Here is a 27,412-nt window from a genome sequence, read left to right on the forward strand (position 1 = left end):
AGTTATGGTGAGAATGCCTTTGACCATAGGCTTGCATGAACAAGGCTAAGCCGGGACCAAACAGCAGGAAGCAACCCCATCAGATAATATGTAAATGATTTAAGAATAAAATTAAATGATAATGATGATGATTATCATCATCATCATCATATCATAATATACAGCAAAATCAAGCACCCAGCACAAGACCAATCACGCAACCAGTAACTCTTAGATGTATTGTACTATGTGATCCCTGACTAGACTGTAACATAGTAAATCCAGGATGTTGTGAAGCCTAGAGTGGGTCTTCTCTCAAACATTTATTACATTTGGCTATTTCTGTAAAGCCACAGGTATGCTAGAGTGAAGTAGGAATTTGGGACTACTACTGGTACCACTACTGTCACCTACACCATCACCACCACCACTACTACTATTACTATGACTTCCATCATCAATAATACAATCACCACCACCACCACTACCACTACTACTACTACAACTACCAACCAACATCACCACCACCCACCACCAACACTACAATCACCACCAACATCACCACCACCACCAACATCACCACCACCACCAACATCACCACCACCACCAACAGCTAAGTTATGGGATATAAGCACACTAACACTGTTTGTCAAATGGTGGTGGGGGATAAATACAAACTCAAAGACACACACACACACACACAATGGGCTTCTTTCAGTTTCCGTCTACGAAATCCACTCACAAGGCTTTGGTTGGCCTGAGGCTGTAGAAGATATTTGCCCAAGGTGCCAAGCAGTGGGACTGAATCCAGAGCCATCTGTTGGAAAGCAAGCTTCTTACCACACAGCCAAGCGCATATATGATATGCAATTTGTTTTCTTAAGCATTTTTAAAACTAAGAATTAGAGATGTACACTACACTTGAGAACTAAATGTTACCCATTTGTTCCTCTCCATACTTGGAATATCAAAGCTGCATGTAAGTTATATCTATTGTCCAAGCTTATCACTATGTAACAAAGAGTTTAAATCACTATAATGATGTTTCTTTTTCCTGTGATAGTGATAATATCTTCCTTTTATTTTTTTAATCTTTTACTGTTTTCAATCATTGAATGGTAGCCATGCTGGGGTACTGCCTTGCAGGATTTTAGTCAAATAAATCAACCCAAGTACTTATTTTTTCTTCTGAGATTGGTTACTTATTTTGTCAGTCTCTTTGTGAATTTTTTTTTTTTTTTTTTTTTTTTCTCTGAATACAAGCTTTATTCTTGCAGTCAGTTATTCAACAGGTCACATTTTAAATACAAAGAAACATAAAAAAGATTTTCAGAGTATTTTTGACAATCACTATAAGAAATATGACTAAACATTTCTTTTCTCATAAGTATAACACTCAAGAAAAGTCAGTGCATATTAAACGCAAGAGATATTTTTCTCCCAGAATTTCATAACCCATAATTAATGGTATGCATTACATAAAAGTGTATATTATATACATGAATTAACATGGTTAGCATAGTGATCATAAAATAAAGGTTCTGAGTTGACAATATGCATTGACATGGTAATAATAATGTTCTCTTAGACCTGTGATTTTCAACAACTTACTATGAAGCAAGTACCATATTTAGCTTTTTCTTTTCTTTTGATGATAACCTTGGCTTTCAATAATTCAAATATTTAGGGACTTTTGACTCAAAATAAGTGATTTATGAGTAGCTTTTTGTGGTAACCTAAGGTGTTATTATTATTCATCATGTTTATTTAGCTCCAAATCAGTCCTGAGCAAGTAGATTTATGGTCAAAGACACTCTAGCCATGATAGTCCCTTTAATATTTTTCGATATATGCCAAGGTCGACTTTGCATTTCATCCTTTTGGGGGTTGATAAATTAAGTACCAGTTGCATATTGGGTCGATCTAATCGACTGGCCCCACTCCCCCAAAATTTTGGGCCTTGTGCCTAGAGTAAAAAAGAATATTTTTCCATACAAAGTGTAACTAGGACTACATTATCTAATGCATTTTTTTTTTTGCGATAAGGTTGTGAATGATATAAGGAAGATGTCGCTGTCATGTCTCGTAGGTCAAGTGACCATGTAGAATCTTCCTCAATGGTTTGATAACTCAAATATTTTGACACCAGGTGGCCTCAGTCAACTAAATTAGGGGGGAAAAAAGAAAAAAAGATACCAGATTAAATTTATGGCTAGGCAGTTAGTATTAGAAACTTTATCTAGCTTTAAATTCTTGCTCCAACAAACCAACATCACAGTCACTATCTCCTTATAAAAGTTCTTGAAGTGGATATCTTTTTTCTTTTATCTTTAATTATTTTTTTCTTGTTTCATTCATTTGACTGTGGCCATGCTGGAGCACTGCGTTGAAACAAATTAACCCCAGGACTTACTTTTTTTTAAAAATCCTAGTACTTCTTCTTTTGGTCTCTTTTGCCAAACTGCTAAGTTACGGGGATGTAAACACACTAACACTGGTTATCAAGTAGTGGTGGAGGACAGACACAGACACAAAGACACACATACATGTACAGGTGCAGGGGCATGGATATCTAGTAAGAAGCTGGCTTCCCAACCACATGGTTCTTGGTTCAGTTTCACTGTGTGGCACCTTGGACAAGTGGCTTCTACTATAGCACCAGGCCAACCAAAGCTTTGTGAATGAATTTGACAAATAGAAACTGAAAGAAACCCATCGTGTATAAGTGTGTGTGAGTGTGTTTGTTCCCCCATCATTGCTGGACAAACAATATTGGTTTCTTTATGTCTGCAACTAAACAGTTCGGCATTGAAAGAGTTTTCTTTTACTGTCAGTGTTTTTCCTTCCTTTCTTTTCGTATTTGTTGTTGGATCGTTCGTAAAGGTTCAGAAGAGAAAGTAGGAGTTGAAAGGGTTTGTAAAGGTAGTAGAAAGAGGAAATTAGATTCTATTAGGGGCGAAAATGTTATTTTGTGTAGTTTAATGGATTTTATTCATAATTGAGTTATTTTGACGGAAAAAATGATGCTGTGACCTAAGTTATGGTATTTAGAATATTTATTCCGATTCTTTCATTCAAGAAATTTGGAATTGTGTAAATGTATGAATTTTCAACATACACATACACAAACAGAAAAATCTGCCTTTTATAGATAAGATATATTCAAACAAATGCATATGTCTGAAAATAGTGAAAGTGTTTACAAGTATGAAAACTTGCTTCCAAAAGGTTTGTGTCATTCTGTTTATTTTATGATTTTTTTCTCTATAATCAAAAGTTTTTAATCCAAGAAAATCTCTCTTTGATTATTATGACAGTATCAAAAATTCACACACTCATATATAATGAATGAACAAACAAAATAAAGTAGTACTCAACACATTTTATAGGAGTTACTTATATTTTAATAAAAGGTTAACTGTTATTAGATATATGTATACTCATAATCATCATCATTAACATCCATGTTCCATGCAGGCATGGAACATGGTGTGGGTTGGATGGTTTGATAGGAGCTAATGGGCCCAAGGACTTCATTATGCTCCAGTGTCTGCTTTGGGATGGTTTCTATGGTTGGATACCCTTCCTAACACCAACCACTTTACAAGTACTAGGCCTTTTTTTTTATTCACCAGCACAGGTGAGATTGCCATGTAACTTACAAGACTATGATTACTGAATGAGGAAGGGGAACTTTTATGCTAGGAGAATAAGGAGTAGAGGAATTGAGTATGAGAGAGAAAGGGCTGTAATACAGGTTCCTTGCTATAGAAGAGTGACAAGACTATTCACATTTTAGAATAGCAGCTACAGGGATGGAAAGTGATATAAGTGGTGATGAGGTATCAGGGTGGACTTACAAGATATGAGGTGGGTAGGAATGAGTGGGGTTGGGGAGCCTGGAGTGAGTAGATAAAGTATGGGATATTAAATAGAGCAAGATAGCAGAATAGAAATGATGATACAGTAAACAGAAGGATGAAAAAGAGATGACATGCTTTTGGGTACGTTGTGATGATGGATGGTGAAGAGAGAGGCAGGTGCAGTATATGATGAGGGTAGGATCTATGATGATGGAGAAGGAGAGATAATATAATGACACAGTAGGGATAGGTGGTTAATGAAAGTATGGGTAGAGATCAGTATTAATGGATGAATGGTGGATAACAGATGAACTGGTTCTGTGCAGTAAGTGGTATCAAGAAAGAACTGTAGTTAGGGAGGTTCTGGGAAGGGGGTCTTGAGGAGGAAGGAAATTGGGCAGAGGGCCGTTATGTACACACACACACACAGAGTTCTACTGAAATTCTGTTTCACTGACTTGGGGTGGCTCTTCTCAAGAACTGAATATTGCCAGCTATCTTGTTCTTTTGTCATCTCCTTTGTGAGATTTGTCTTCACCACTTCATCCATGTTCATGGATCTTCCGCTTCTGCAAGTTCTGTCCACATTCAGTGATTGGCACTTCTTTAAACAGCTCTTCTCATCATTACACATCACATTTCCATACCAGCACGGTTTTCTTTCTTTCACACTACCTCTGATTCCTCTTATGCCCAGATTTTCACTCTCCACCTTTGTACCATGTCTTTCACATACACTTACATTGCACATACAACAAAATTTCTTTCCTATTTATTTAAGGTCCTCTGCAATTAAAGCCCACGTCTAATTACTATGCAGCCTTGTAGTTTTAACACAAGCATCATACAATCTTCACTTCACTCTAAGGTAAAAGTTCTTTTTGTCAATAGCAGTAGTAGCTCTTTAAATTCTCTCCAGTCTGTTCCTACTCTGCAATTGTACTTTTAGCAATCCTTGCTAATTACATCTCCAAGGTAACAATAACTATCAACTACATCTTGTCAGTCATCCAAGCATTCAAGAGGTTCAATTTCTAGTCTGTTCATAGAACCTGCTGCATCTATCACATGTGAAGTTTATGTTCTCTCATAATCTGCATGTGATTCTAATACATCTCTTCTAAGTCTATAGCTTACATTAGGCACAGTATATAGAATTCATACTTAAAGAAGTATGAATACAGTGTGGATATGAATAAAGGTGTTGAATAAATAAAAATTTAGTATCTCACTGTGAAACTATAACCAGTGAATAAATCCTAATCATTAGCAACTGAGAATGAGGATCGTACAACTATTTTCATCTCTCTTGAGATAATTTCCTTACCTTTCAATTACGAAAGTTAAGAAAAATATACAGAAAAACCTCAGTTTACCTCTTTTCAAATTGTGTCTTTTATTACTTTGCATTTTGTTTTTCTTAGAAATTAATTGAAAAAATAACCCTCAACTTCATTGGGCTGACTTTATGTCAGTCTCTGTGAACATATTTAAAAGCATGAAAATTAAAAGAACACTTAAAAACCAATACTCAAGTGGAAAATGAAAATACATTTCTTAACCCTTTTTTTACCATATTTCTATGTATTGAAATTAATATCTTTGTTTCAGTTAGTTTTTTTTTAAAGCAATGAAGAATTTAGTAAAATAATTTTGTAGTGATTAAGTTGGTGTTTAAAACAGGAAGTTTGTTTCATAGAAGCAGGGAGAGTTTCAGGTTGGATGGTACAAAGAGTTAAAACAGGTATAAGCTAATAAACTCTTTCTTTTGGTCTAATGTTCCATCGTTTTTCAAGTTGTCACATGTCTAAGAACCAATTACCAATGTAAGTTGAGGTATGCTTGTATTGCCCTACATAAAACATAACTAATGATTTACTGCTGTAAAACAACTGCACATAATGGTACAAGGTGGATGGCCAAGATTTAGTAAGGAAAATACCAACATATGATTATCATCCAGAAATAACTGTGTATGAAAATTATATTGAATCAGACAACCTTGCAAATTTCATTATGCTAGAAATAGTTTGTTTCCATTTTCCATAAGAAGTTATGTTCTTCATAACTTCAGCAACTGAGATTACGTAAGCATCTTCAAACAGATGAAAAACTAATTGACCAATCCCCTCAAGCTGATGCTTGTGGTTTATCCACAGGTTATATTTTCACAGCAAGGCCAAATATATGGTTATTAAACATGTATATTATTTTCATACATTGTACATGTGTATAAACACACACACACACATATATATATATATATATATATATATATATACACACACACATACATGCAAGGTATATTCCAGAAGTTTTGAGACATTTTCAGGAGAGACATTTATTAGTTTCAAAGTACAAAACTCTAATCTCCTTCAAAGTTGGATCGTCTGACTTCAATGCACTTCTTGTAGCATTCCAGCCACTGTCATTTTTTTCCTTCAACTTGGGGAACAAAAGTCACTGAAAGCAAGGTCTGGACTATAGGGAGAGTAAAGGACAGTTTTGATGCCCATCTCCATCAAGTAGTTGGTTAACCAGGATGGAACTGTGGACTGGTGCAGTGTCCTTCTGCAGGTGTTCTGGTCTTTTGTGTTGATTGTCTGGCCAGAGAGAACCAAGATGTAGATGAAACCCTTGCTGTTGAAAAAGGAGATCATCAAGTTTCCCAATGGTTTGCTTTGCCTGACTTCTTGTCAGATGCTTGGCTCCTACAAGTATTAACTTGTAGGAGCAAATCTGACAAGAAGTCTAAAGCATTTCATATGTTTCTGTAGCATTTTGCCCAGTTTAATACAAAACTTTATTGCATAATGAACTTCCGAACTGTTTTCATGTCACAACTGCATTCTGCAAACTAGTAAGCTGTGTCAAGCAGTATTTAGTAGGGTGTGTTCAAAGTGTTGTTAACAGTTGTCTCCTTCAATCTGGAATAACAAAAGTTGGCAGATCAGCTTATTAGATGTATAGTAACAATTACAATCAAGGACTGTTATAACTGTTTCTCCTAAAAAGGTCTCAAAACTTCTGGAATGCACCTATGTATATTGTACTTCGTGATTGAAATCTGAGTCTTATCTTAGCATGTAGTTGACACATGGCAGAAATTGCAGCACACCAGACTAAGTGCCTTACAGTATTTATTTTGTATCTCCATATTTTGAGTTCAAATCTTGCCAACATTACCTTTCATCTCATCAACATCAATAAACCTAGCACCAGACCTGTTTATATTGTGTTCACTTAACTTGACTGCAGCTCTCACTTATGATTTTGAGGCCCATGTCAATCTAAAAAAAAGGACACTGGTGCATCATCAGAGTTTGTAGATAAACAGAAATATTACCTCTTTATTTTTTAGTAATTGGATTGCAACCTGTAGAGTTTTAGTTGAATGAATCAGCCTCAGTACTTCATCATCATTTAACATCCATCGTCCATGCTGACACGGGTTGGACAGTGTGAAAAAGGCTGGCAAGCTGAAACACTGCACCAGACACCAATCTGATTTGGCAAGCTATCTGCAGCTGGATGCCCTTCCTAACACCAACCACTCTTGAGAGTGTAATGGGAGCTTTTACTTATTTTTTTCAAATGATTTAGACAGTCCAACTAAGCCATGGAAAAATGCAGTTAACTTCATTATAAGCAGCAGGAGCACTGTATATGTGTTATGTGTGTCAGGTATTCTACTAGTTTGCAATGACGAACACATAGAACAATATCTATCCAAGTGGTGATGGCAGTGTCATGTGGTGTCTATGTGTGGGGGTGGGGGAGAAGAACCATGATGAAAACTGGGATAAAGTTTGAATATATTGCAACGTTTCCTGTCAATGTTGATAAAGATATACATCAGTGTTTCTCAACCAAATTTTACTTATGGACCCCTTAGATCCTTATTTTACTCTACCATACTTCCGTAGCTATTTGATGAATATAAAAAAAAAGCTCTCACAGTATTCTTATAATTAAATATTATTAGGAATTGCATGAAAAAATTTTGATATTTTGTGTATTGCAGAAGTATAAGCAATTCATTGCACCTAAATTTTGATAAAATCTTATATGGACCTCACCGAGGGCCATATGGACCCTGGTTGAGAACCACAGGTACAGATAGAAGAAACAGATAAAAGAAGCCATGTTAGTTCCCATATCCAAGATGACATAAGAGACTAACATGATACATTCACAGATATACAATGGGTACCACCAGAAGGATGAAGAAAGAAAGGGAGACCCAAGAAAACAAAGAAGATCCGAAGCTAACTTTGCATCACCGGGGAAGATGTAGGCAAATATGCTCAAAATCAGGATTACTGGACATGCCTCATTGTCCATTGAACAGGTCAACTGTACAGGAGGAACTAAGATAAAGACAGTGTAAAGATTGATGGTAACAGACTAGTTTGGTTACTGCAACCGCAGTAGCATGTGGGGGAAATTTCACTTCTAACTCTTTAGCATTTACATTATTTTGTCAGAAGTAGTGCCTATTTATTCCCATTGTTTTGAATTGATCATGCATTATCTTGTAGCTTTCAGATTTCAATGAAGTGATTGCTTATTTTTACAATGACATTGTTAGGTAGATATGAGAGGCCAAATCTGGCTAATTTGAACATAAAACAGGTAGAAAATTTTAGGCCAGATATGGCCTGCTTAAATGCTAAAGGGTTAAACTGATCAAGTAAAATTTTTTTTTAATATTTCTTCTTCCAACAGATTTTTTTTTTTTCAGAAAAGCAGCAAGTAGTTTTAAATTATATAAATGACATTAAAAAATGATATAAAGGCTGGAAAACTTTTTTTCTTATATTGATTTTATTAGAAAACAAAAAAAAAGAGAAAAAAAATATATAAAATTATTTGCCAGTGTTTTTTATAAAAGAATTTTATAAAGGTTTGTGAACAAAAGAAAATATTTTTTAAAACTGCTATCTTCATAAAAAGTGGAAGAAAGTTTACTTACAAAAACAAAATAACAATGAAAAAGACACAATAACAAAACAAACAATCTACACATTCATTTCAGTAATATACAAGGACAAATAAGGCACATAGTTTCCAAAGTAGTGGTGGTCAAGGTAGATTAATTAAACATAATTTGAATGGAATGGATATCACAAATAAACAGGAGTAAGTATTGCCTTCGTTACCAACAACACAGGTGAGCAAAGCTAGGCTCACAAAGGAGTTTCAATTATACACTTCCTACTCGTGACAAAAGTGAGGCAACTAGGTGTCATGGACCATAGAGAAGGTAATTAATAACTAAGAGTCAATAATGATGATGAAAATGACAATGTTCTTTCATTTTGAATTTGAGCTCATAGGACTAGGAACATCAGGCATGATATTTTGGTTAAGGAAAGAGGAAATAAAGCCAAGTGTTTTATGTCTTGCCTAAAGGCATTTTCTTAACAAAAGAGAGATTCAAACCTGTTGTTGTTGACACTCCGTCACTTACGACGTCGAGGGTTCCAGTTGATCCAATCAACGGAACAGCCTGCTTGTGAAATTAACGTGCAAGTGGCTGAGCACCCCACAGACACGTGTGCCCTTAACGTAGTTCTCAGGGAGATTCAGCATGACACAGTGTGACAAGGCTGACCCCTTTGAAATACAGGTACAACAGAAAGAGTGAGAGAAAGTTGTGGTGGAAGAGTACAGCAGGGTTCGCCACCATCCCCTGCCGGAGCCTCATGGAGCTTTAGGTGTTTTCGCTCAGTAAACACTCACAACGCCCGGTCTGGGTATCGAAACCGCGATTCTATGACCGCGAGTCCGCTGCTCTAACCACTGGGCCATTGCACCTCCACGATTCAAACCTACATAGCAAATAATAATGATGCATTTGTTGTTGGTTGATTTATTTATAATACTGATTGTTGTTGCATGATAAACCTTAAAACCTTCTGACTATCTTCCAAACAAAATAAGCCATAAAAGTGTCAGATAAGGGAGGTAAACACAGACAAGATTTTGAAACAAGCAGTAGTAATTAATTACCATGATTACAACAGGATAGCTAACAATTACACAAAGGCAGGCAGGCAACCACTCCAAAGTCTGGTAACTAGCAAAACAATAACAAACACACTATCAGAACATTTAAACTAGTTGCAAATACATAGAATTACAAAAAAACTTCAGCACACTCTCTCACATTCACTTATAGTTTTACATTTACACATTTTTCATTTTTGGTCTACTTTTTCTCTCCATTCTTTTCAGTTTTCCTCGTTGCGTAACTCTTTTACAGAAGACACTTTCAGCCAAGCAGACTGAGAGGAGATGATTGGTCGTAAAAGATCACGGATTTTGGTGAAGTTCCTTTTGAATTGAATTCCATCGCCCTGAAAATAAAATACATTAAATGAATTCATAAATAGAGTGTATATGTCAATTATATTGAGGGAGAGAGTGCGATTAGTCAAAATTTCCAGCTTCCTCTACCCACAAGGTTACTTGCAGCACAGAAAGGAGGAGAGGTGGTCAAAGACAATGCTCTGTTACTAAGAAATTGGCAAATTTTTTATTACATTTAGTAAAGAAAAAAATACAAGTTCTTAATTTAAATCTAGTCCAGTATCTTGCTTACATCTGCCACGTATTTAACCAACACTTTCCAGTCAGTCAGAAGTATTATTGGATAGCAAACAAAATATCATCATTTTAAAAGTTAAGGCGTGATTTAACTGCCATTTTTAGCAGGTTGACCAACCATGTAGATACTATAGGATGAAAAGGACAGCTATTAATAGTAAACACTAAAAAGAAATCCTATATTAAAGAATACAATAAAGGTGTACTTACCTTTGATAACCGGAAATCTACCAAAAGATTCTCTCCCATCTTAACAAGAGCAGCCTTGAACGACAATGGACACTTCCTTCTGTCAAAGGTTTGTATTGTAAACTGCAAAGAAGAAAAAATACATAGCATTAACAAAATGAAATAAACCTCCTCTTCTTTATTTACAGCCTAAATAAACAATACCAAAAGTGAGAAACCTGCAACTTTTGCTGCTCTTAACTCTTCAGCATTATTCAGATTGTTCTGTCAAATGTAATGCTTATTTATTAACATTATTTTGAATCAATCATGCATTATTTTGTAGCTTTGAGATTTCATCATCAATCATCATCAACATTTAATGTCCATTTCCCATGCTGGCAAGGGTTGGACGGTTTGACAGGAACTGGCAAAACCAGGCGACGCACCAGGTTCCACAGTCTGTTTTGGCTTTGTTTCTATCGCTCGATACCCTTCCTGACTGCAACCATTTTACAGAATGTATTGGGTACTTTTTACAGGTGCAACTCATTTTTGCCAGCTGAGTGGCACCAATTTCAAGTGTGATTAAATATCAACCCATCTATACTATATATAAAACAGAGATGTGTGTGTAATCGCTTTTCACGTGAAATCGACTTCACTAAATGCTTCCATACTTGTGATGCGTGAATAATTTGACCTCGGATAAATCTTAGGCTCTTCATTTGATTTTTTTAATTAAAAATAAATAATATTGCTTTATATTTAAGATTCACTTCTTTAAAAAGGTTCCTCAATGTCAACTTCCGGTATTGACGTAACAACAGCAAAAAGCTTAACTCTCTATTTTGTGTGTGTGTGTGTGTTCGTGTGTATGAGAGAGAGAGAGAGAGAGAGAGAGAGAGTAAATACTACATACACACCGCTCTCTCACTCTGTCTCACACACATACACACGCACACACACACACCCCTTGACTCACTCACACTCTGTCTCTTACAAACATATTTACAAAGACACACGTGTGTATGCATGCGCGTGCATGTTTGTAAGAGACAGAGTGTGAGTGAGTCAAGGGCTGTGTTGTCATATAGATACATCCAAAGATGTATGTATATTTATGCATGTATGTATACATGACAACAAACCTCTCTCTCTCACTCACACTCTGTCTCTTACAAACACACACATACATAAATGTATACAAACATATTTACAAAGACACACGTGTGTATGCGCGCGTGCGTGTGTGGGGGGTTCCACAATCGCCATTTATTTCAATTACTTTTGTGAGGATATTCACGTAAATCATTATTTTCATTTAATCCCCATTTTAATTTTCGTAAAAGTTTCCAAGTACCAATGAGGCTTTTTGGCACATCTTCAATTTTCCCCATTCATGAGAGGCGCCCAGCCATCATTCATCTGAGAGTCCATCTACAGAATGTCCTCTCAAATTTCTATGCAGCATATTTTGCCTTTTTTTTCTTCAAGTATATAAGCAACAATTTCATTCCCGAGCAACGCCGGGTGCCTCTGCTAGTATTTTATAAAATTTAGAAGAGCAAAATAAAACATGATTCTAAGCAACATTTAGAACATAAAGGAACATAACCAAATACACCACAAGGTATTATGACAAACTCAACTAATTTTACCTTTTTACCCACTAATGATGGTTTTAAGAAAGGCACAAAACTTGAAATTTGGAAGAACTTATTTGATTAAAACTACCCCCAGTACTTGACTGGTATTTTATTTTATACTACCTATTTATAATGGAAGTAGATAAGAAATGATCTGAAAAAGAAGACAAATACTTTTATTGCCAAGTGTAATAAAAATGATATACAAACTAAAAACTTACCAATCCTAGAGAATTCTTTTTCCAAGTGTAACTGAGAGTTTCAAAGGCTCTCGTTAATTCTTTAACTGTTGCTTCTTGGTTACATTTTACGAAAAAGCGAGTTAACCTTCGAACAAGGTGTGGACCAGATGACTGTAAAAGATAAAAATTAAACCGATTAAGAATAAGGAAGCAACTTGGCAAATAATCTCATAAGAAAATAAATACACGTAAGAGTTATAGAACAAAAATAAATAACAATCCTATCATTTCTACTTACAGCCTGAAACCATGTGACTGGGAAGCAAACTTCTTACCACATGAAGGCACATGGTGTAGTGGTTAGGATATTCAACTCATGATCATAAAGTCATGAGTTTGAAAACTGGCTGCACATTGCGTTCTTGAGCAAGACACTTTATTTCACGTTGCTTCAGTCCATTCAACGGGCAAAAATGAGTAGTGTCTGCAACTCAAAGGGCCAGTCTTTTCACATTCTGTGTCATGTTAAATCTCCCTGAGAACTATGTTGAGGGTACACGTTTCTATGGAGTGCTCAACCACTTGCATATTAATGTCACAACCAGGCCATTCCACTGACCGGATCAACTGGGACCCTCCACATTGTAACCATGGAGTGCCAGCCTTACCACACAGTCATGCCTGCACCTAAGAGTTATTAAACAATGGAGCAGGTGGCAAGGTGGGTAGGATATTTAGAAAGTCTACAGAGAAGGTCACCCAAATGTTGTTCATAAGTAAGATTACCTGAGATTCTTGTGTTTGGTGTTGACTTGATAACATCATGTGATCTGGACGAACTGGCTGAGAGTATGTAAGTGCTTTGAGGGAATCAGCAGCAGATGAAGGGCTCTCTGTGGCACGGGAAATAACATCGGGCTGGGACAAGGAGAACTGATGATCAAATCTAGGACAAATAAAGAAATGAAGGAATATATATTAGGACATTTATTTCTAAAAAATATTTAGAAGAGAAATTTTTTTTAATAATTATACTTTTTTTAATAAACACACACACACACACACACACATTAAGTACATTCCATTTGTGACCATCTTGTTTTTTTTTCTCAGACATAGTAACATAGGGGGCGAGTGCTGAAAAGTTCTTGATTTTGGGTAAAAGAAAATACAGGAGGATCAGTTAATTATGATTTTATTCAAGCCGCATTCTGTGCAGACTTTTAGGCTAGCTCCTGTGGAGGGCTAACTGGGCCTGTGGTCTAAAACTAAAGAGAGCTAAATAGCATGACTATAATACGTCTATAATGATTATATGCCCCAGTAGTGTTTGATCAGGGGTTAAGGATGGATGATAATTAATTCTGTAATGCAATCATTCTATTGCTTCAGTTTCAAATTGAATTCCAACTGTTGGCCAATTTGTCCCAAAGTTCTTATCTCGACAAAAAATTAAAGCAGCGAATGTCGTTTACCTATCCCTTGATTTCTGACGTCATCTGACAAATGTCACCAAGGTGACATGAATCAGTTAAGCTTTACCTGCAAGAAATAGCAACCCAAATGCTTTTAAATTAGATCCCAATGCTGGATGTTCGAGAACCAAATGAAGTGCAGATTTTCAATCTCAGGATCATCCTGATTCCAAAAAAGTATAATATATCTATGTAGAGCAAATGTAGGCTGAGATACAGGAGTCCCAGACGGGCAGACAGAATTTTAGTTTTGTTATTACAGATATTCCCCTCTCAGATTCATACATTCATTGCAGCAGTCCTTCAGTTTTTCTAAGCCCATTATCTAATGAGATTTACAACATTAGAACAGTAGGGTGTAATTTGAAAGAGATATAACTGCTATTTTTAGCTGGTTGAGTGATTATGGCAGTTTGGTTCTTCAGAGTGATGATGGTTAAACGTTAAAAGTTCAGAGCCAGCGGTCTAAAGGTGAAACATTTAGATCACTAGTACTGTGCTAAAACATATACACACGCTAATGTATTGGTTTCAAATTTTGGCACAAGGCCAACAGATTTGGGGGAGGGGCTGAATTGATCAAATCAACCCGTGTTCAACTGGTACTTATTTTATCAATTCCAAAAGGATGAAAGGCAAAGTCAACCCCAGCAGAATTTGAACTCAGAATGTAAAGACAGATGAAATGCTGCTAAGCATTTTGCCTGGCATACTAACAATTCTGTTAGCTTGCTGACTTAGATAAATGCTAATGTATGAAAGGCCATACATGCATATAATCAAATACTCAAGGACAATTCGTACACAAAATTCAAGTATTGAAGGACAAAGAGAAAGAGGGAGGAAAAACAAGATGACCATTTTATAAAATGTTCTACAGACTTTTGGAATTGAAATGAAACTTACTTTCCAATAGCGGAAGGAGAAGATTGGTCTAAGCCAGAACATCTACGTTTAAATGTTCCAGAATCACCAGAAAGGGTCTCTAACCGTATTGGCATAGCTGCAAATATAAACAGAATCACATTTAGACACATAGTAATATAAAGCCTACGTGTATATATCTACATATGTATAAAAAGGAGAAAAAAAAAGAAGTCACTGCATGTAGGAGAGTTTATTTGTCAGATGATAAAGATTCATATTGTTGCTATCTTTAATCTTTCATTTGTTTCAGTCACTGGACTGTGGCAATGCTGGGGCACCACCTTGAAGGATTTAATCAAACAAATCAACTGCAGTACTTATTATTGTTTTTTAAAGCCTAGTACTTATTCTATCAGTCTCTTATTACCAAACTGCTAGGTTACAGATATGTAAACAAACAACAATAGTTGCTCTGAGGTGGTGGGAGAAAAACTCAAAGACACCTATATAACATATGCAATGGGTTTCTTTCAGTTTCTGTCTGCTAGATCCATTCACAAGTCTTTGGTCAGCTGACACTTGACTAAGTTCCATGCAATGGGACTGAACTCAGAAACATGTGGTTGAGAAGCAAATTTTTACCACACAGCTACATCTGTACCTCTTTTACTCTTTTACTTGTTTCAGTCATTTGACTGCGGCCATGCTGGAGCACCGCCTTTAGTTGAGCAAATCGACCCCGGGACTTATTCTTTGTAAGCCTGGTACTTATTCTATCAATCTCTTTTGCCAAACCGCTAAGTGACGGGGACATAAACACACCAGCATTGGTTGTCAAGCAATGCTAGGGGGACAAACACAGACACACACACACATATATGACGGGCTTCTTTCAGTTTCTGTTTATCAAATCCACTCACAAGGCTTTGGTCGGCCCGAGGCTATAGTAGAAGACACTTGCCCAAGATGCCACGCAGTGGGACTGAACCCGGAACCATGTGGTTGGTAAGCTATATATATATATATATATATATATATATATATATATATATATATATATATATATATATATATATATATGTAGTCAATTCGATGATGTCAGATCCTTTTTAAATAAAATATTGCTTTTCATTTTAATTTGCAATGGAAACATTCTGAAAATTACCATCTTGCAGGAATTATGCAAAAGTATATTCTTTTTCACAATTTGTAATACTTGCTAATACCTACTAAACTACAAGACTTTCTGTTTGTTTTTGTTTTCAAAATTCTTTCTCTTAAAGCAAACTGAGCAAGCCCAAGCAAAACATCAATAAACAAATAAAAATCCTTACATTTTCTCAAGTTCTTTGAAAACCATTGGTTCTTCTTTATCTGTGGAATTGTATAACGTTTTTTGCTGTTTTCTATTAAGATTTTTCTTAAAAGAGCTGGAAAAAAATGCAATATATATGTTATACTACAGAAATAAGTAAAATTATTAATACTGTTATTCTGAGCAGGATTGTTAGATCAATTTTTCGATAAGTAGCACATTGTATTAAAAAGTAACTTGAAATGAAAATTTTACTAATCACCATTTAGCATCCACTTTTCCATGCTTGCATGGGTCAGATGGAGTTTATTTGAGGCAGATTTTCTACAGCTGGATGCCCTTTCTGTTGCCAACACTCACCTGTTTCCAAGAGAGGTAATATTTTTCCATGGCCAGACATATTTTCATAAAATACTGGAAATGAATGATACTGTTCTGGCATGGTTTCTATGGCTGGATGTCTTTCCTAATGCCAAGCACCCCATAGAGCATACTTGATGTGTTTTATGTAGCACATGCACCAGTGTTTTTAACATGACACCAGCACAAGTGCATTGTATGTGGCACCAGTATAAGTGCTTTTTTTATGTGGCACCAGCAGCGGTATCGATTCTGCTGTGGCGGACAGGAAAAGATGTTGAATGATAATTTATCATTTAACATCTTTTGAATAAATAAATGGAAAGTCTCAAAGCAGTTGCATCCATGTTATATGATAATGTTGTTACATGTCACTATCATAGCTTCATGTTAGAGCAAACATTTTTGAATAAAATAGAGTAGAAAGAAACAGTATGGAAGGCTATAAACCAGGCCTTACCTGTAATTCAACAAACCAACTTTGACCCTGTATCAAAATGATTCTGTCTGAGAATCATGTAAAGAGTCTTCAGCTATAGCACCATGCCAACCAAAGCCTTGTGAGTAGACTTGGTAGATGGAAACTGAAAGAAGCCTGTTATACATATATATATATGTGTGTGTGTATATCTTTGTGTTTGTTCTCCACCACTGCTTGACAAGCGGTGTTGGTTTGTTTACAGCCTTGTTCGTGTGTGCGTGTGTGTATGTGTGCATGCAATTGTGTTATTACGCATGTGTGCATGTATCAAGTAACCATTCTAAATAAGCAGCCAGTATTGCCCCAGTTATTGTTGTTTCAAAGAACAGTAAACAATAATTTAGGTCAGAGATAATTATCTAACTAGCCACAGTAATAACCTGTTAGTGTGTCGGGGCTTGTGCAAACAATTACATGCAAGAGTTCTAAAACACTGTTGCTGCTGATGGGCAGGGGTTGGGTGTGGTGAAAGTAAAGCGGGAAGGGTTTCTTAGTCAGCCATATGTTCACATGCTGCTTTCTAAAAGGTCGCTTCATATGCTAGAAACAGTAGTAAAATATCCTTCAAAATCACACCAAACTCTTGGGAAAATGCAGGAGTGCATTAGATATTGTAGTCCTAGATTAGATACAAAATGGTCAACTGAAGGACAGGAAGCTGATCAGGGGCTGTGCAAGAACAACAATGACAAAAAAGTAGGATAGTCTAAGCTGGTGAATTGACAAAGTTGTCAGTGTTGGATAGAATATTTTGTGGTATTTATTCCAAATCTCTGTGTTCTGGGTTCAAATTTTATGAGGATCAACTTTACCTTTCATCCTTCAAGGATTGGTACAAGCAAATTGCCAGTCCACGACAATGGATTGGTAGAATTCTTAGACTGTCAGATGGGATGTCTTGTATTATCTTATCTAGCTCAGTGCATTCAGAGTTCAAATTGCACTGTCACTGATAAATGGTGACACTTTTAACAGGAATTGCAACCAACAAATAGTATCAGCAATTTGAAAAGTCGATGGAAGTAGTTTCCTTGGTTCAATCAGAAGCCCAACTGTTACCACCAACATAATATAGCTCAGTACATTATTTTTCATTTCTTTTAGTCACTGGAATAAGGCCATACAGGGACACTGCCCTCAAAGGTTTTGGTTGAATTCACCCCTGCCAGTATTTTTTTTTAAAGTCTGTTACTTATACTGTTAGACACCGATATGCTCAGTTACAGTGATGTAACCAAACCAATACTGGTTGTCAAGTGGCAGCAGGGGACACTGACGTGTGTGTGTGTGTGTGTGTGTGTGTGTGTGTGTGTGTGTGTGTTTTTCCGTCCCTGTGTCCAGGATTCTTGCTGTTGAATAGATTAGGAGTTTATTAAGTTCATTTGAAAACAGGTGGGGGTTAGCAAAAAGAATAGCATCCAACAATAGAAAAGTGCAAGCACAGAAAAGTAAATTTTAAAACGATGATGATGTACGTATGATTGTATATATATATATATATATATATATATATATATATATATGTGTGTGTGTGTGTGTGTGTGTGTATGAGTGCATGTGTTTGTGTCTTGATATCATCCAAGGTGTCCCTTGTTTCAAATCTTCCACGAAAACATGTCCAGCCATGGGGAAATATCTTGCTAGGAAATAAATTAGGGTTGGTGGCAGAAAGACATTTAGTCACAGAATGTCTACCATAACAAATTCTATCAGACCTATGCAAGCACAGAAAAGTGGACATGAAAATGACAATGATGTTGATGGTGCATAAAAAACAGAAGCTACAACAGCATTCACTCACAAGTGAATATGATTTGCTATTATGGACTATACTTTCATTGTTTTAGATGCCTATGTAATCACAATGAGACATAGACACTTTCTTAGCCTTTCCAGTCTTGACCTCCCACAGAAGATTGAGGATGTGACAGTCAGAAGTAGAAAGGGCTGCACCAACATAACTCTAGTTTACTCATTTCAGTTGAGTAAATTAGAATATAAAATAAAGTGGTTTACTTAAGGACACAACACACCTCCCAATCCAGAAGTTTGAACCTGTGACTTAATGATTGCGAATTTAACAGTGTAACCACTGAGACATATATCTATACACACACACACACTGCTATAGTAATAATGCACATTCCTCTGTGAGAAATTCAAACAAGGTTTGACCAACAAAAAGAGAGTAAATTAGATATATAAAACCGAGACCTTTGGAAATGGGCTGTGCGTGAGAAGACCCGGCAAGCCAAGTAAGATCGTTGCCAGTGCCCCTGGACTGGTTCTTGTGCGGGTGGCACATGAGATGCACCATTTTGAGCGTGGCCGTTGCCAGTACCGCCTGACTGGCTCCTGTAGGATTTTCGAGCGAGATCGTTGCCAGTGCCCCTGGACTGGCTTGTGCGGGTGGCACATAAAAGACACCATTTCGAGCGTGGCCGTTTTCGTGCGGGTGACACGTAAAAGCACCCACTACACTCTCTGAGTGGTTGGCGTTAGGAAGGGCATCCAGCTGTAGAAACTCTGCCAAATCAGACTGGAGCCTGGTGTTGCCATCCGGTTTCACCAGTCCTCAGTCAAATCGTCCAACCCATGCTAGCATGGAGAGCGGACGTTAAACGATGATGATGATGATGATGAAAACCCAGACTTCTAAAAGATTATGTTTGCAGTCGTCAATAGAAAGAGTGTGATATGTGACTACAGCAACATGTAAACACTGTGCTGTGCTATGTGAAGGTTTATGATAATGCTTAGTGTCCTTCTTATCACATGTGGCTCTGTGAATGTGGCAGGCACTGTGAATATGATACTCTGGCACTCTGAAAGCTTTATGAAAATGCAATATTTACATGAATAGTATGCTCTGTAAATACATATGTCAACACTTTGTCTATGTGAATGATGTGCTGCGCTTGTGAATGTTGTATCACTGAAAGCTGAGTCATGTGTATACAATGCCTGAAGAAGACAAGACCAAGCCAACATTGAGCCACCCAGTTACTCTGCCTTTGGCATTCAAATTATTCCGTCAAATGTAATGAAACTGTTTTGAATTAATCGTGCGTGAGAAGACCCGGCAAGCCAAGTGAGACCTCCAAGGCCTCTGCCAGGATGCGTACCTTCCTACGTTGGACACTAGACTCCGCTTGCGAAGACCTGTTGAGGCAAGTGAAATCGAACTAATTTCGACGGATGGCACCCATGCCAACGTCGTCTCCTTCATTGGACACAGAAACTCGGCTTGTGAAGACCTTTTGAAGCAAGCGAAATCGTGATGGCACTTGTGCCGGTGGCACGTGTAAGGACATTCGAGCGAGATCGTTGCCAGTGCCGCTGGACTGGCTCCCGTGCAGGTGGCACGTAAAAGACACCATTTTGAGCGTGGCCGTTGCCAGTACCGCCTGACTGGCCTTCGTACCGGTGGCACGTAAAAGCACCCACTACACTCTCGGAGTGGTTGGCGTTAGGAAGGGCATCCAGCTGTAGAAACTCTGCCAACTCAGATTGGAGCCTGGTGTAACCACCTGGTTCTCCAGTCCTCAGTCAAATCGTCCAACCCATGCTAGCATGGAAAGCAGACGTTAAACGATGATGATGATGATGATGCATTACATTGTGGCTTTTAAATTTCAATGATGTAATTAATTTTAGAATGACATTGTAGAGTAAGCGTGCGAAGCCAGATCTGGCAAGTTGAACATAAAAACAGATACAATATTTAGGCTCCATATGGCCAGTTTAAATGCTATCATTTAAGAAATACAACACAAGAAGAATGAAAACTTACACAAAGCCATGTTTTCAATTTTGTTCCACGGGGAAGATAAACTACAGCACTTGACCCAGTCCGAGTATTCACAGCATTCATTTGATGGTTCATCCCATGGCAATTCTATCAATGAAGCAAAACCTCTCAATCAACATAACTATCATTATTTTGTGTAGAAATCATGTGATCCTTTTGTGGTATAACATCCATTTTTCCAGGCTAGTTTAGATAGGGGAGTTGATTATTTTTGTTACAGCAACTGTTTTACAGCTGAATAACTTTCCCACAGTTAAACACTCAAGCATGAAGTACGGAACCTTGCTTTTCTTTAATTTCAAAACAATCTTATCTTCCTATGCCAATGAATGTACAATTCTGTATATTTTCTTAGACATTTCAGAAAGTACAGTAAAAAAAAAAAGAAACATGTTAGGGTTGTCTCCTATACTTGCTGACAAAAATGATAACAGTAATTCTTATTATAGGAACAAAGGCAAAGATTTGAGGGAGAGTGTAGTTGATTGCATCAACATCAGTATTTGATTGGTACTTTATTTTATCAATCTCAGAAGAAACAAAGGCAAAGCTGATCCTGCAAGATTTGAACTCTGGAAGGAACACATCTAAACATTACAAGACATTTTTGTTCAAAGCTCTAACAATTCAGCCAATTTTAGTAATAACGTTCACTAACTTTTATTATTATTTTTTTTCTTTGCTGATATTTATTTCTAGTTATGATTTAACGTTTTATGAATTAAAAATGTTAACATTTATCTACCAACTGTATTGCTCAGACAAGCTGGAGTAAAGTTACATGAATAAAACCATGCTTCCTCTCCAGATAAGGTTTGAACTTCTGACCAAGTATTGCTTTGTGGCTAAGAAATTCACTTTGCAATATTCAAAGAACTTTGAGTGTCTTCTACCACAGGCTATAGGTTGACCAATACTTTACAGAAGCCAGTTCCATTTTAGCAATTGTTACTCGTTAAATATGCCATATCATAAGAGGCAACTAAAATGTCATCCAGTCATAACACAATGCTTCAAAGAAAAAAAAAACAAAAATGGCCATGATGTGTATGATTAGAAGACTGTTATAAAGCTTGTAAATGTTGATCACGTGTTTTGCTTGTGGTGAATTTACCTTCGGAGGGGAGAGAATCTCTCCATTACGCTGAAGAATATGTATATTTAATTCTTAGTTCTTCATCTTTTTTTTTTTAATTTCAACATAAAATAAAGTTCTCAAAGTTACTGGGTTGATATAATCAATTAGAACCTTTGGAGGTGGTGTCCTTGTCCTAGCATAGTTCCACTCAAGTGACTGAAACCAGTCAAAGACGTGACCAGTTGTGTTCAGACATTATTTTCTGAAAAAAGGAATTGTTCTACAAAAGTAACTGGGACAACATTTGATTCCTAACAATGTTAGATTTATTACACTTATGTGGCTACTGTCATTGGAAAAGGCTTGAATATCATGACCTTGCATTTCCCTTTTGCATGAAAAGAAAAAAGGAAATGTAGCTTCGTACTGGTGCAAGAAATCAGTCATTAATTATTATAATCTGAAATTTCTAATCCACCAATAATAAAATGATAGATACAGAAATAAATTTATTTCTCATACGCGTGATAATGCTATAAATAGCGTGATCAGGATGAGGCACAAAGGCACATGGCTCAGTGGTTAGAGCATTAGGCTCACAATCATGATGTAGTGGGTCTGATTCCCAGACCAGGTCATGTATTGTGTTCTCGAGCAAGACACTTCATTTCAGATTGCTCCAGTTCATTCATCTGTAGAAATGAGTTGCAACGTCACTGGTGCCAAGCTGTATCAGCCTTTGCCTTTCCTTTGGATAAGATCAGTGGTGTGGAGAGGGGAGGCTGGTATGCAAGGATGACTGCTGGTCTTCCATAAACAACCCTGCCCAGACTTGTACCTCAGAAGGGGAACTTTCTAGGTGGGTGCAATCTCATGGTCATTTATGACCAAAGGGTGTCTTTTAAATATCTGTGAGGTTAAGGTGGTAGGTTAATGACTATATAGTCAAAAGTTCAGATCTTTCTGGTGTCTAAGTTGTGCTTTTGAGGAAGGAACATAACTCTGCTTTTAACTGTCTGAGCATCAGCAATAAACAGTTGTAGAAAGAATATTACACAGTTATAAAACAATTCTCCAAGCCAACAAAGGAGTTTTCATGTGGTGGCAAAACCTGTGTTAGCAATTAAATTATATACAATTATCACTCCACCATATGAAATCATCAGTATACCAGAACAGCATTAAACTAGAGCTAGGTAAAGAAGGTTGCTTGACCAGCTGGAAATAATAGACAAGCGAAATTTCTGTCTTAAGGACACATTGGTTAATGTAGTTCTACATATATGTTTGTAATAAAGACAAAATGGTCTTAGCCAGAACATTTTTGATCATAGGTTTGTTGGATCAAAACAGACAAGGAGATAATCAACATCAACTATTTCAACAACAAAAAGAAAAGTGGATGTTAAAACAGTATTAAGAAAGAAAAAAAAAAAAAAGTTCAACAGGATTGGATTAAAACACTTGCCTCCAGCCAACATTGCTACCAAGATAATGCCACAAGACCAAATATCTGCTGGTTGAGCTGAATAAGGACGACGTCTGATAACTTCAGGAGCAACATATGGAAGTGTCCCACAGCATTTTTCCATTTCTCTCTCCTCTCCCTGATAACGGAAAACAGTGGCAAAACCGAAATCGGAGATTTTCAAGTTATCTAAATGAATTGAAAGGAAACAAACATATTTAAAATGTAATGTAAACACCATAAAACAAAATTATGAATAATAGATGTTTACATTCCTTAATATTTTCACTAGTTTCAAGGCAACAAGTTGGCATAATTGTTAGCATGCCAGGCAAAATGCTTAGTATTCATCTTTACAGTTTGAGCTCAAATTCCACCGAGGTTCACTTTGCCTTTCGTCCTTTGAGAGTTGATAAAATAAGTACCTGTTGAGCACTGGGGTCAATGTAATTGACTTAGCCCCACCCTCGAAATTACTGGACTTGTGCCAAAATTTGAAACCAATATTTTCACTAGTTTCAATCACTCACATGTAGCAAATGATGGGGCACTACTTTCATGAATAAAGTCCAGATGTTTTTGATCACTGGCCTCTAACATATTTGTGTGTCAGAATATTTAGAAATATTGAGTGGTTTTCATGCATCAGTGCAATGCATGCATCTATCTTTGCTTTAAAAGAATTTTAAAACTCATTTTTTATATATAAAACACTTAAGCTGATGGTGCATCATAACATAGTTAGCATGATATTCAGTGTATTGCGAACTGAAAAAAGCTTTAAAAAATTTGTTTTTAAATAGGAGCAGTTGTGGCTGTGTGGTAAGTAGCTTGCTTACCAACCACATCGTTCTGGGTTCAGTTCCATTGCGTGGCACCTTGGGCAAGTGTCTTCTACTATAGCCTCAGGCCAACCAAAGCCTTGTGAGTGGATTTGGTAGATGGAAACTAAAAGAAGCCCATTGTATATATGTATGTGTGTTTGTGTGTCTGTGTTTGTCCCCCTAGCATTGCTTGACAACGGATGCTGGTATGTTTACGTCCCCATAACTTAGCGGTTCGGCAAAAAGAGACCGATAGAATAAGTACTAGGCTTACAAAGAATAAGTCCTGGGGTTGATTTGCTCGACTAAAGGCGGTGCTCCAGCATGGCCGCAGTCAAATGACTGAAACAAGATTAAAAGAAAGATTAAATAAATCACCAGTGACATTTAAAAGGCAACAGTGCCAGTGGTACATAAAAGACACCCGGTACACTATGGAGTGGTAGGCGTTAGGAAGGGAATCCAGCTGTACAGACTAAGCTAAAACAGACAGGAGTCTGGTGCAGTTCTCCAGCTTACCAGTTCCAGTCCAACTATCCTACTCATGCCAACATGGAAAAAAAGAAGCTAAATGATGATGACAATGATGGTATAGACAAATACATTGAACAGCGTTTATTTCTTCCCAATCTCAGACAGATAAAAGGCAAAGTCAATCAAGATAGGATTTGAACCTAGAATATAAAGAGATGCAACCAAATATCACAAAGTATTTTATTCAATTCTCTATCAATTTTGTTTTCTACCTTCAGGTGTCCAAAATGTCTGAGAAATGGTGTTGGTAATAAAATTATAATTTATTTATAAGTGCAGATGTGATGTGACTCTGTGGTAAGAAGTTTGCTTCCTGACTACATGGTTCTGGGTTCAGTTCCCCTGCATAGCCCCTTGAGCAAGTGCCTTCTACTCTAGCCCTGAACCTACCAAAGTTTTGGAGTGAGATCTTGTGAGTAAATTTGGTAGAAGAAAAAAAAAAACTGAAAGAAGCCTGTCACATATATTAGTAGTGATAATCATCATAATATTAGTGACCAGGATTTTGATAAGGATAATGGTAGCAGAGATGACAAAGATTATTATGAAGACAATGACAGCAAAAGCAAATTTAAAACAAATGAAATGTACAAACACATAATCTGGTAAACAATATCATTTAGTATATTTTTTACCATTTTCGTCCAGAAGAAGATTCTCTGGTTTTAAATCTCGATGTGCCACACCTCTAGAATGTAAATATTCCTACAATAAAAGACAAAATAAAAGTTTAAAATTTTTTAAAAACTAAGCAATAAATATTCAATGTAAGAAAACAAACAAATGAAAAAAATTTGCTGTCACAGAAATTAGAAGTTTGAAAAAATATCTTTTTAAAATATTTTTCATTCTTTATAGCATGTGGAAATAAACGAAGCCTAAAAGCTGACACCATGGAACCAATGGTAGCCAACAACATAACTTAACTTGTATTCTATTGAAAATAAAATTCATTACATCTATGTACTGGGTACTATACAAATTCTTTTATATTTTTTATATTATTTATCAAGCATAAATGTGTGTATGTGCATGTGTGTGGTATATGTGAAGAAGCTGTAGCAGTAGTCTTTATATAGTATTCAAGATAGAGAAATGGCAGCTTTAAGTTTCTTAAAGTTATCATTTCTCTTTCTTCATTACTATATAAAGACTCTAGCTTTATGAACAGAGTTCATTTTAATTGTAATTGCCAAGACAACAAGTCGCCTCATTTGTCAGCAATTGACATAAGCACCTAACACATCTCAGCAATACCAAGAAAAGAAAAAGAAAGAAAGGAAAATAAGATACTTTACCAGTCCTTCAATTAACTGTCGGAAATAATATTGAGCACGTTGTGGAGACATACCGACATCAGGCTCTGAAATATGTATTTTAACAATTGTTAGAATTCTCTCATTAAATTTATTTGATAACAACAACAGCAACGAGGGTATAAAACTAAATCATCATCATCCATTTTCCATGCTGGCATGGGTTAGATGGTTTGACTGGAGCTGGTGAGCTGTACCAGGCTCCAGTCTGTTTTGGCTTGGTCTCTACTGCTGGATGCCCTTCCTAATGCCAACCACTCTACAGAGTGCACTGGGTGTCTTTTATGTATCACCAACAAAGGTATTCTTTATGTGTTACCAGCAGAGGTGCCATTCACACTCCACCCCCACTAGCTACAACCATGATTTCACTTAGCTTGACATGTCTTCTCAAGCACAGCAATTCACCAGAAGTCTCACCCACTTGTCATCACCTCCATGAGACTCAACATTCCAGAACTAAATATCTAAAAATATTTTGGCCTAGCAACTGGAATGTTACAGAGGAGAGCAATGCTCACTACACTTCCTAACACTGGGATGGAGTAAATACACAAAGTAGATGAAGAAGCTGTTGCTGGTAAAGATAAATATTATGATGATAACAACAGTATCACTGATAGGAATAAAGATGTGTGTTGTTGTTGTTAAGTCTGAGCTGAGCTTGGGCTTAACAACTAATAAAAATAGTAAAAGTGCTGGTAGAGCAGACAGGTAATAGGAATAAAAATGCTGCAAGTTGAATGGACAATAATCATAATGATGTCAAAAGTAATTCTGATGATGGTGGTGATACTGATGAGGATGACAATGATGAAAGTAGTGATGATGTTGATGACAGTGTTGTGGATGATGACAACAATAAAATTTTTTTTAAAAAAGGCAGTCTGTCAGTTACAACGATGAGAGTTCCAGTTCATCTGAACAAGGGAACAGCCTGCTAATGAAATTAACATGCAAGTGGCTGAGCACTCCACAGACATGCATACTCTAAACATAGTTGTCTGGGGGGTTCAGCATAACACAATGTGACAAGGCTGGCCCTTTGAATTACAGACACAATTTATTTTTACCAGATGAGTGGGCTGGAATAATGCAAAAGAAGTGTCTTGCTCAAGAACACAACATGCCGATGGGAACTGAACTCATGCCCTTGCGATCGTGAGCCAAATACTCTAACCACTAAGCTATGTGACATCGATAATAACAATAAGGATGATAATGATGAAGGATACAAGAAACAATGAAATAAAATGATCAGAGCTACTAAGGGCATAAACACATGACTCCAATTACTCCTAATAGCATTAATCAATAGTATCTCATAAAACACCAATTCTACCAGAAATATAAAGTGCAAGAGTACAAGGAACATTGTAAATCACACACTGCTCACTGGTTCTACTGAGTAATTAAGAATACTTATTAAT

At 36.6% G+C, this 27,412-nt stretch overlaps 1 protein-coding gene across 5 annotated transcripts in view; it reads right to left on the reverse strand.

Annotated features, from left to right (window-relative positions):
• Positions 1-8,650: 8,650 nt before the first annotated feature.
• The window catches only part of LOC106874761 (serine/threonine-protein kinase Chk1), a 33,625-nt gene continuing 14,863 nt past the window's right edge, over positions 8,651-27,412 (reverse strand). For all 5 annotated transcript variants that reach the window (XM_014922619.3, XM_052975034.2, XM_014922613.3 and 2 more), the window contains exons 5-14: positions 25,965-26,029; positions 25,302-25,371; positions 23,309-23,497; positions 20,745-20,849; positions 16,130-16,225; positions 14,835-14,931; positions 13,240-13,399; positions 12,493-12,624; positions 10,665-10,766; positions 8,651-10,204 (exon numbers count right to left, since the gene is read on the reverse strand). In XM_014922619.3, coding sequence (XP_014778105.1) covers positions 10,079-10,204; positions 10,665-10,766; positions 12,493-12,624; positions 13,240-13,399; positions 14,835-14,931; positions 16,130-16,225; positions 20,745-20,849; positions 23,309-23,497; positions 25,302-25,371; positions 25,965-26,029 — 1,142 coding nt within the window. In that variant the 3' untranslated portion in view covers positions 8,651-10,078. The remainder of the gene's footprint in view (positions 10,205-10,664; positions 10,767-12,492; positions 12,625-13,239; positions 13,400-14,834; positions 14,932-16,129; positions 16,226-20,744; positions 20,850-23,308; positions 23,498-25,301; positions 25,372-25,964; positions 26,030-27,412) is intronic.

This window comes from Octopus bimaculoides, chromosome 20 (assembly GCF_046866305.1).
Source record: "Octopus bimaculoides isolate indiv1 chromosome 20, ASM4686630v1, whole genome shotgun sequence".
In the NCBI taxonomy this organism is placed as follows: Eukaryota; Metazoa; Mollusca; class Cephalopoda; order Octopoda; family Octopodidae; genus Octopus; species Octopus bimaculoides.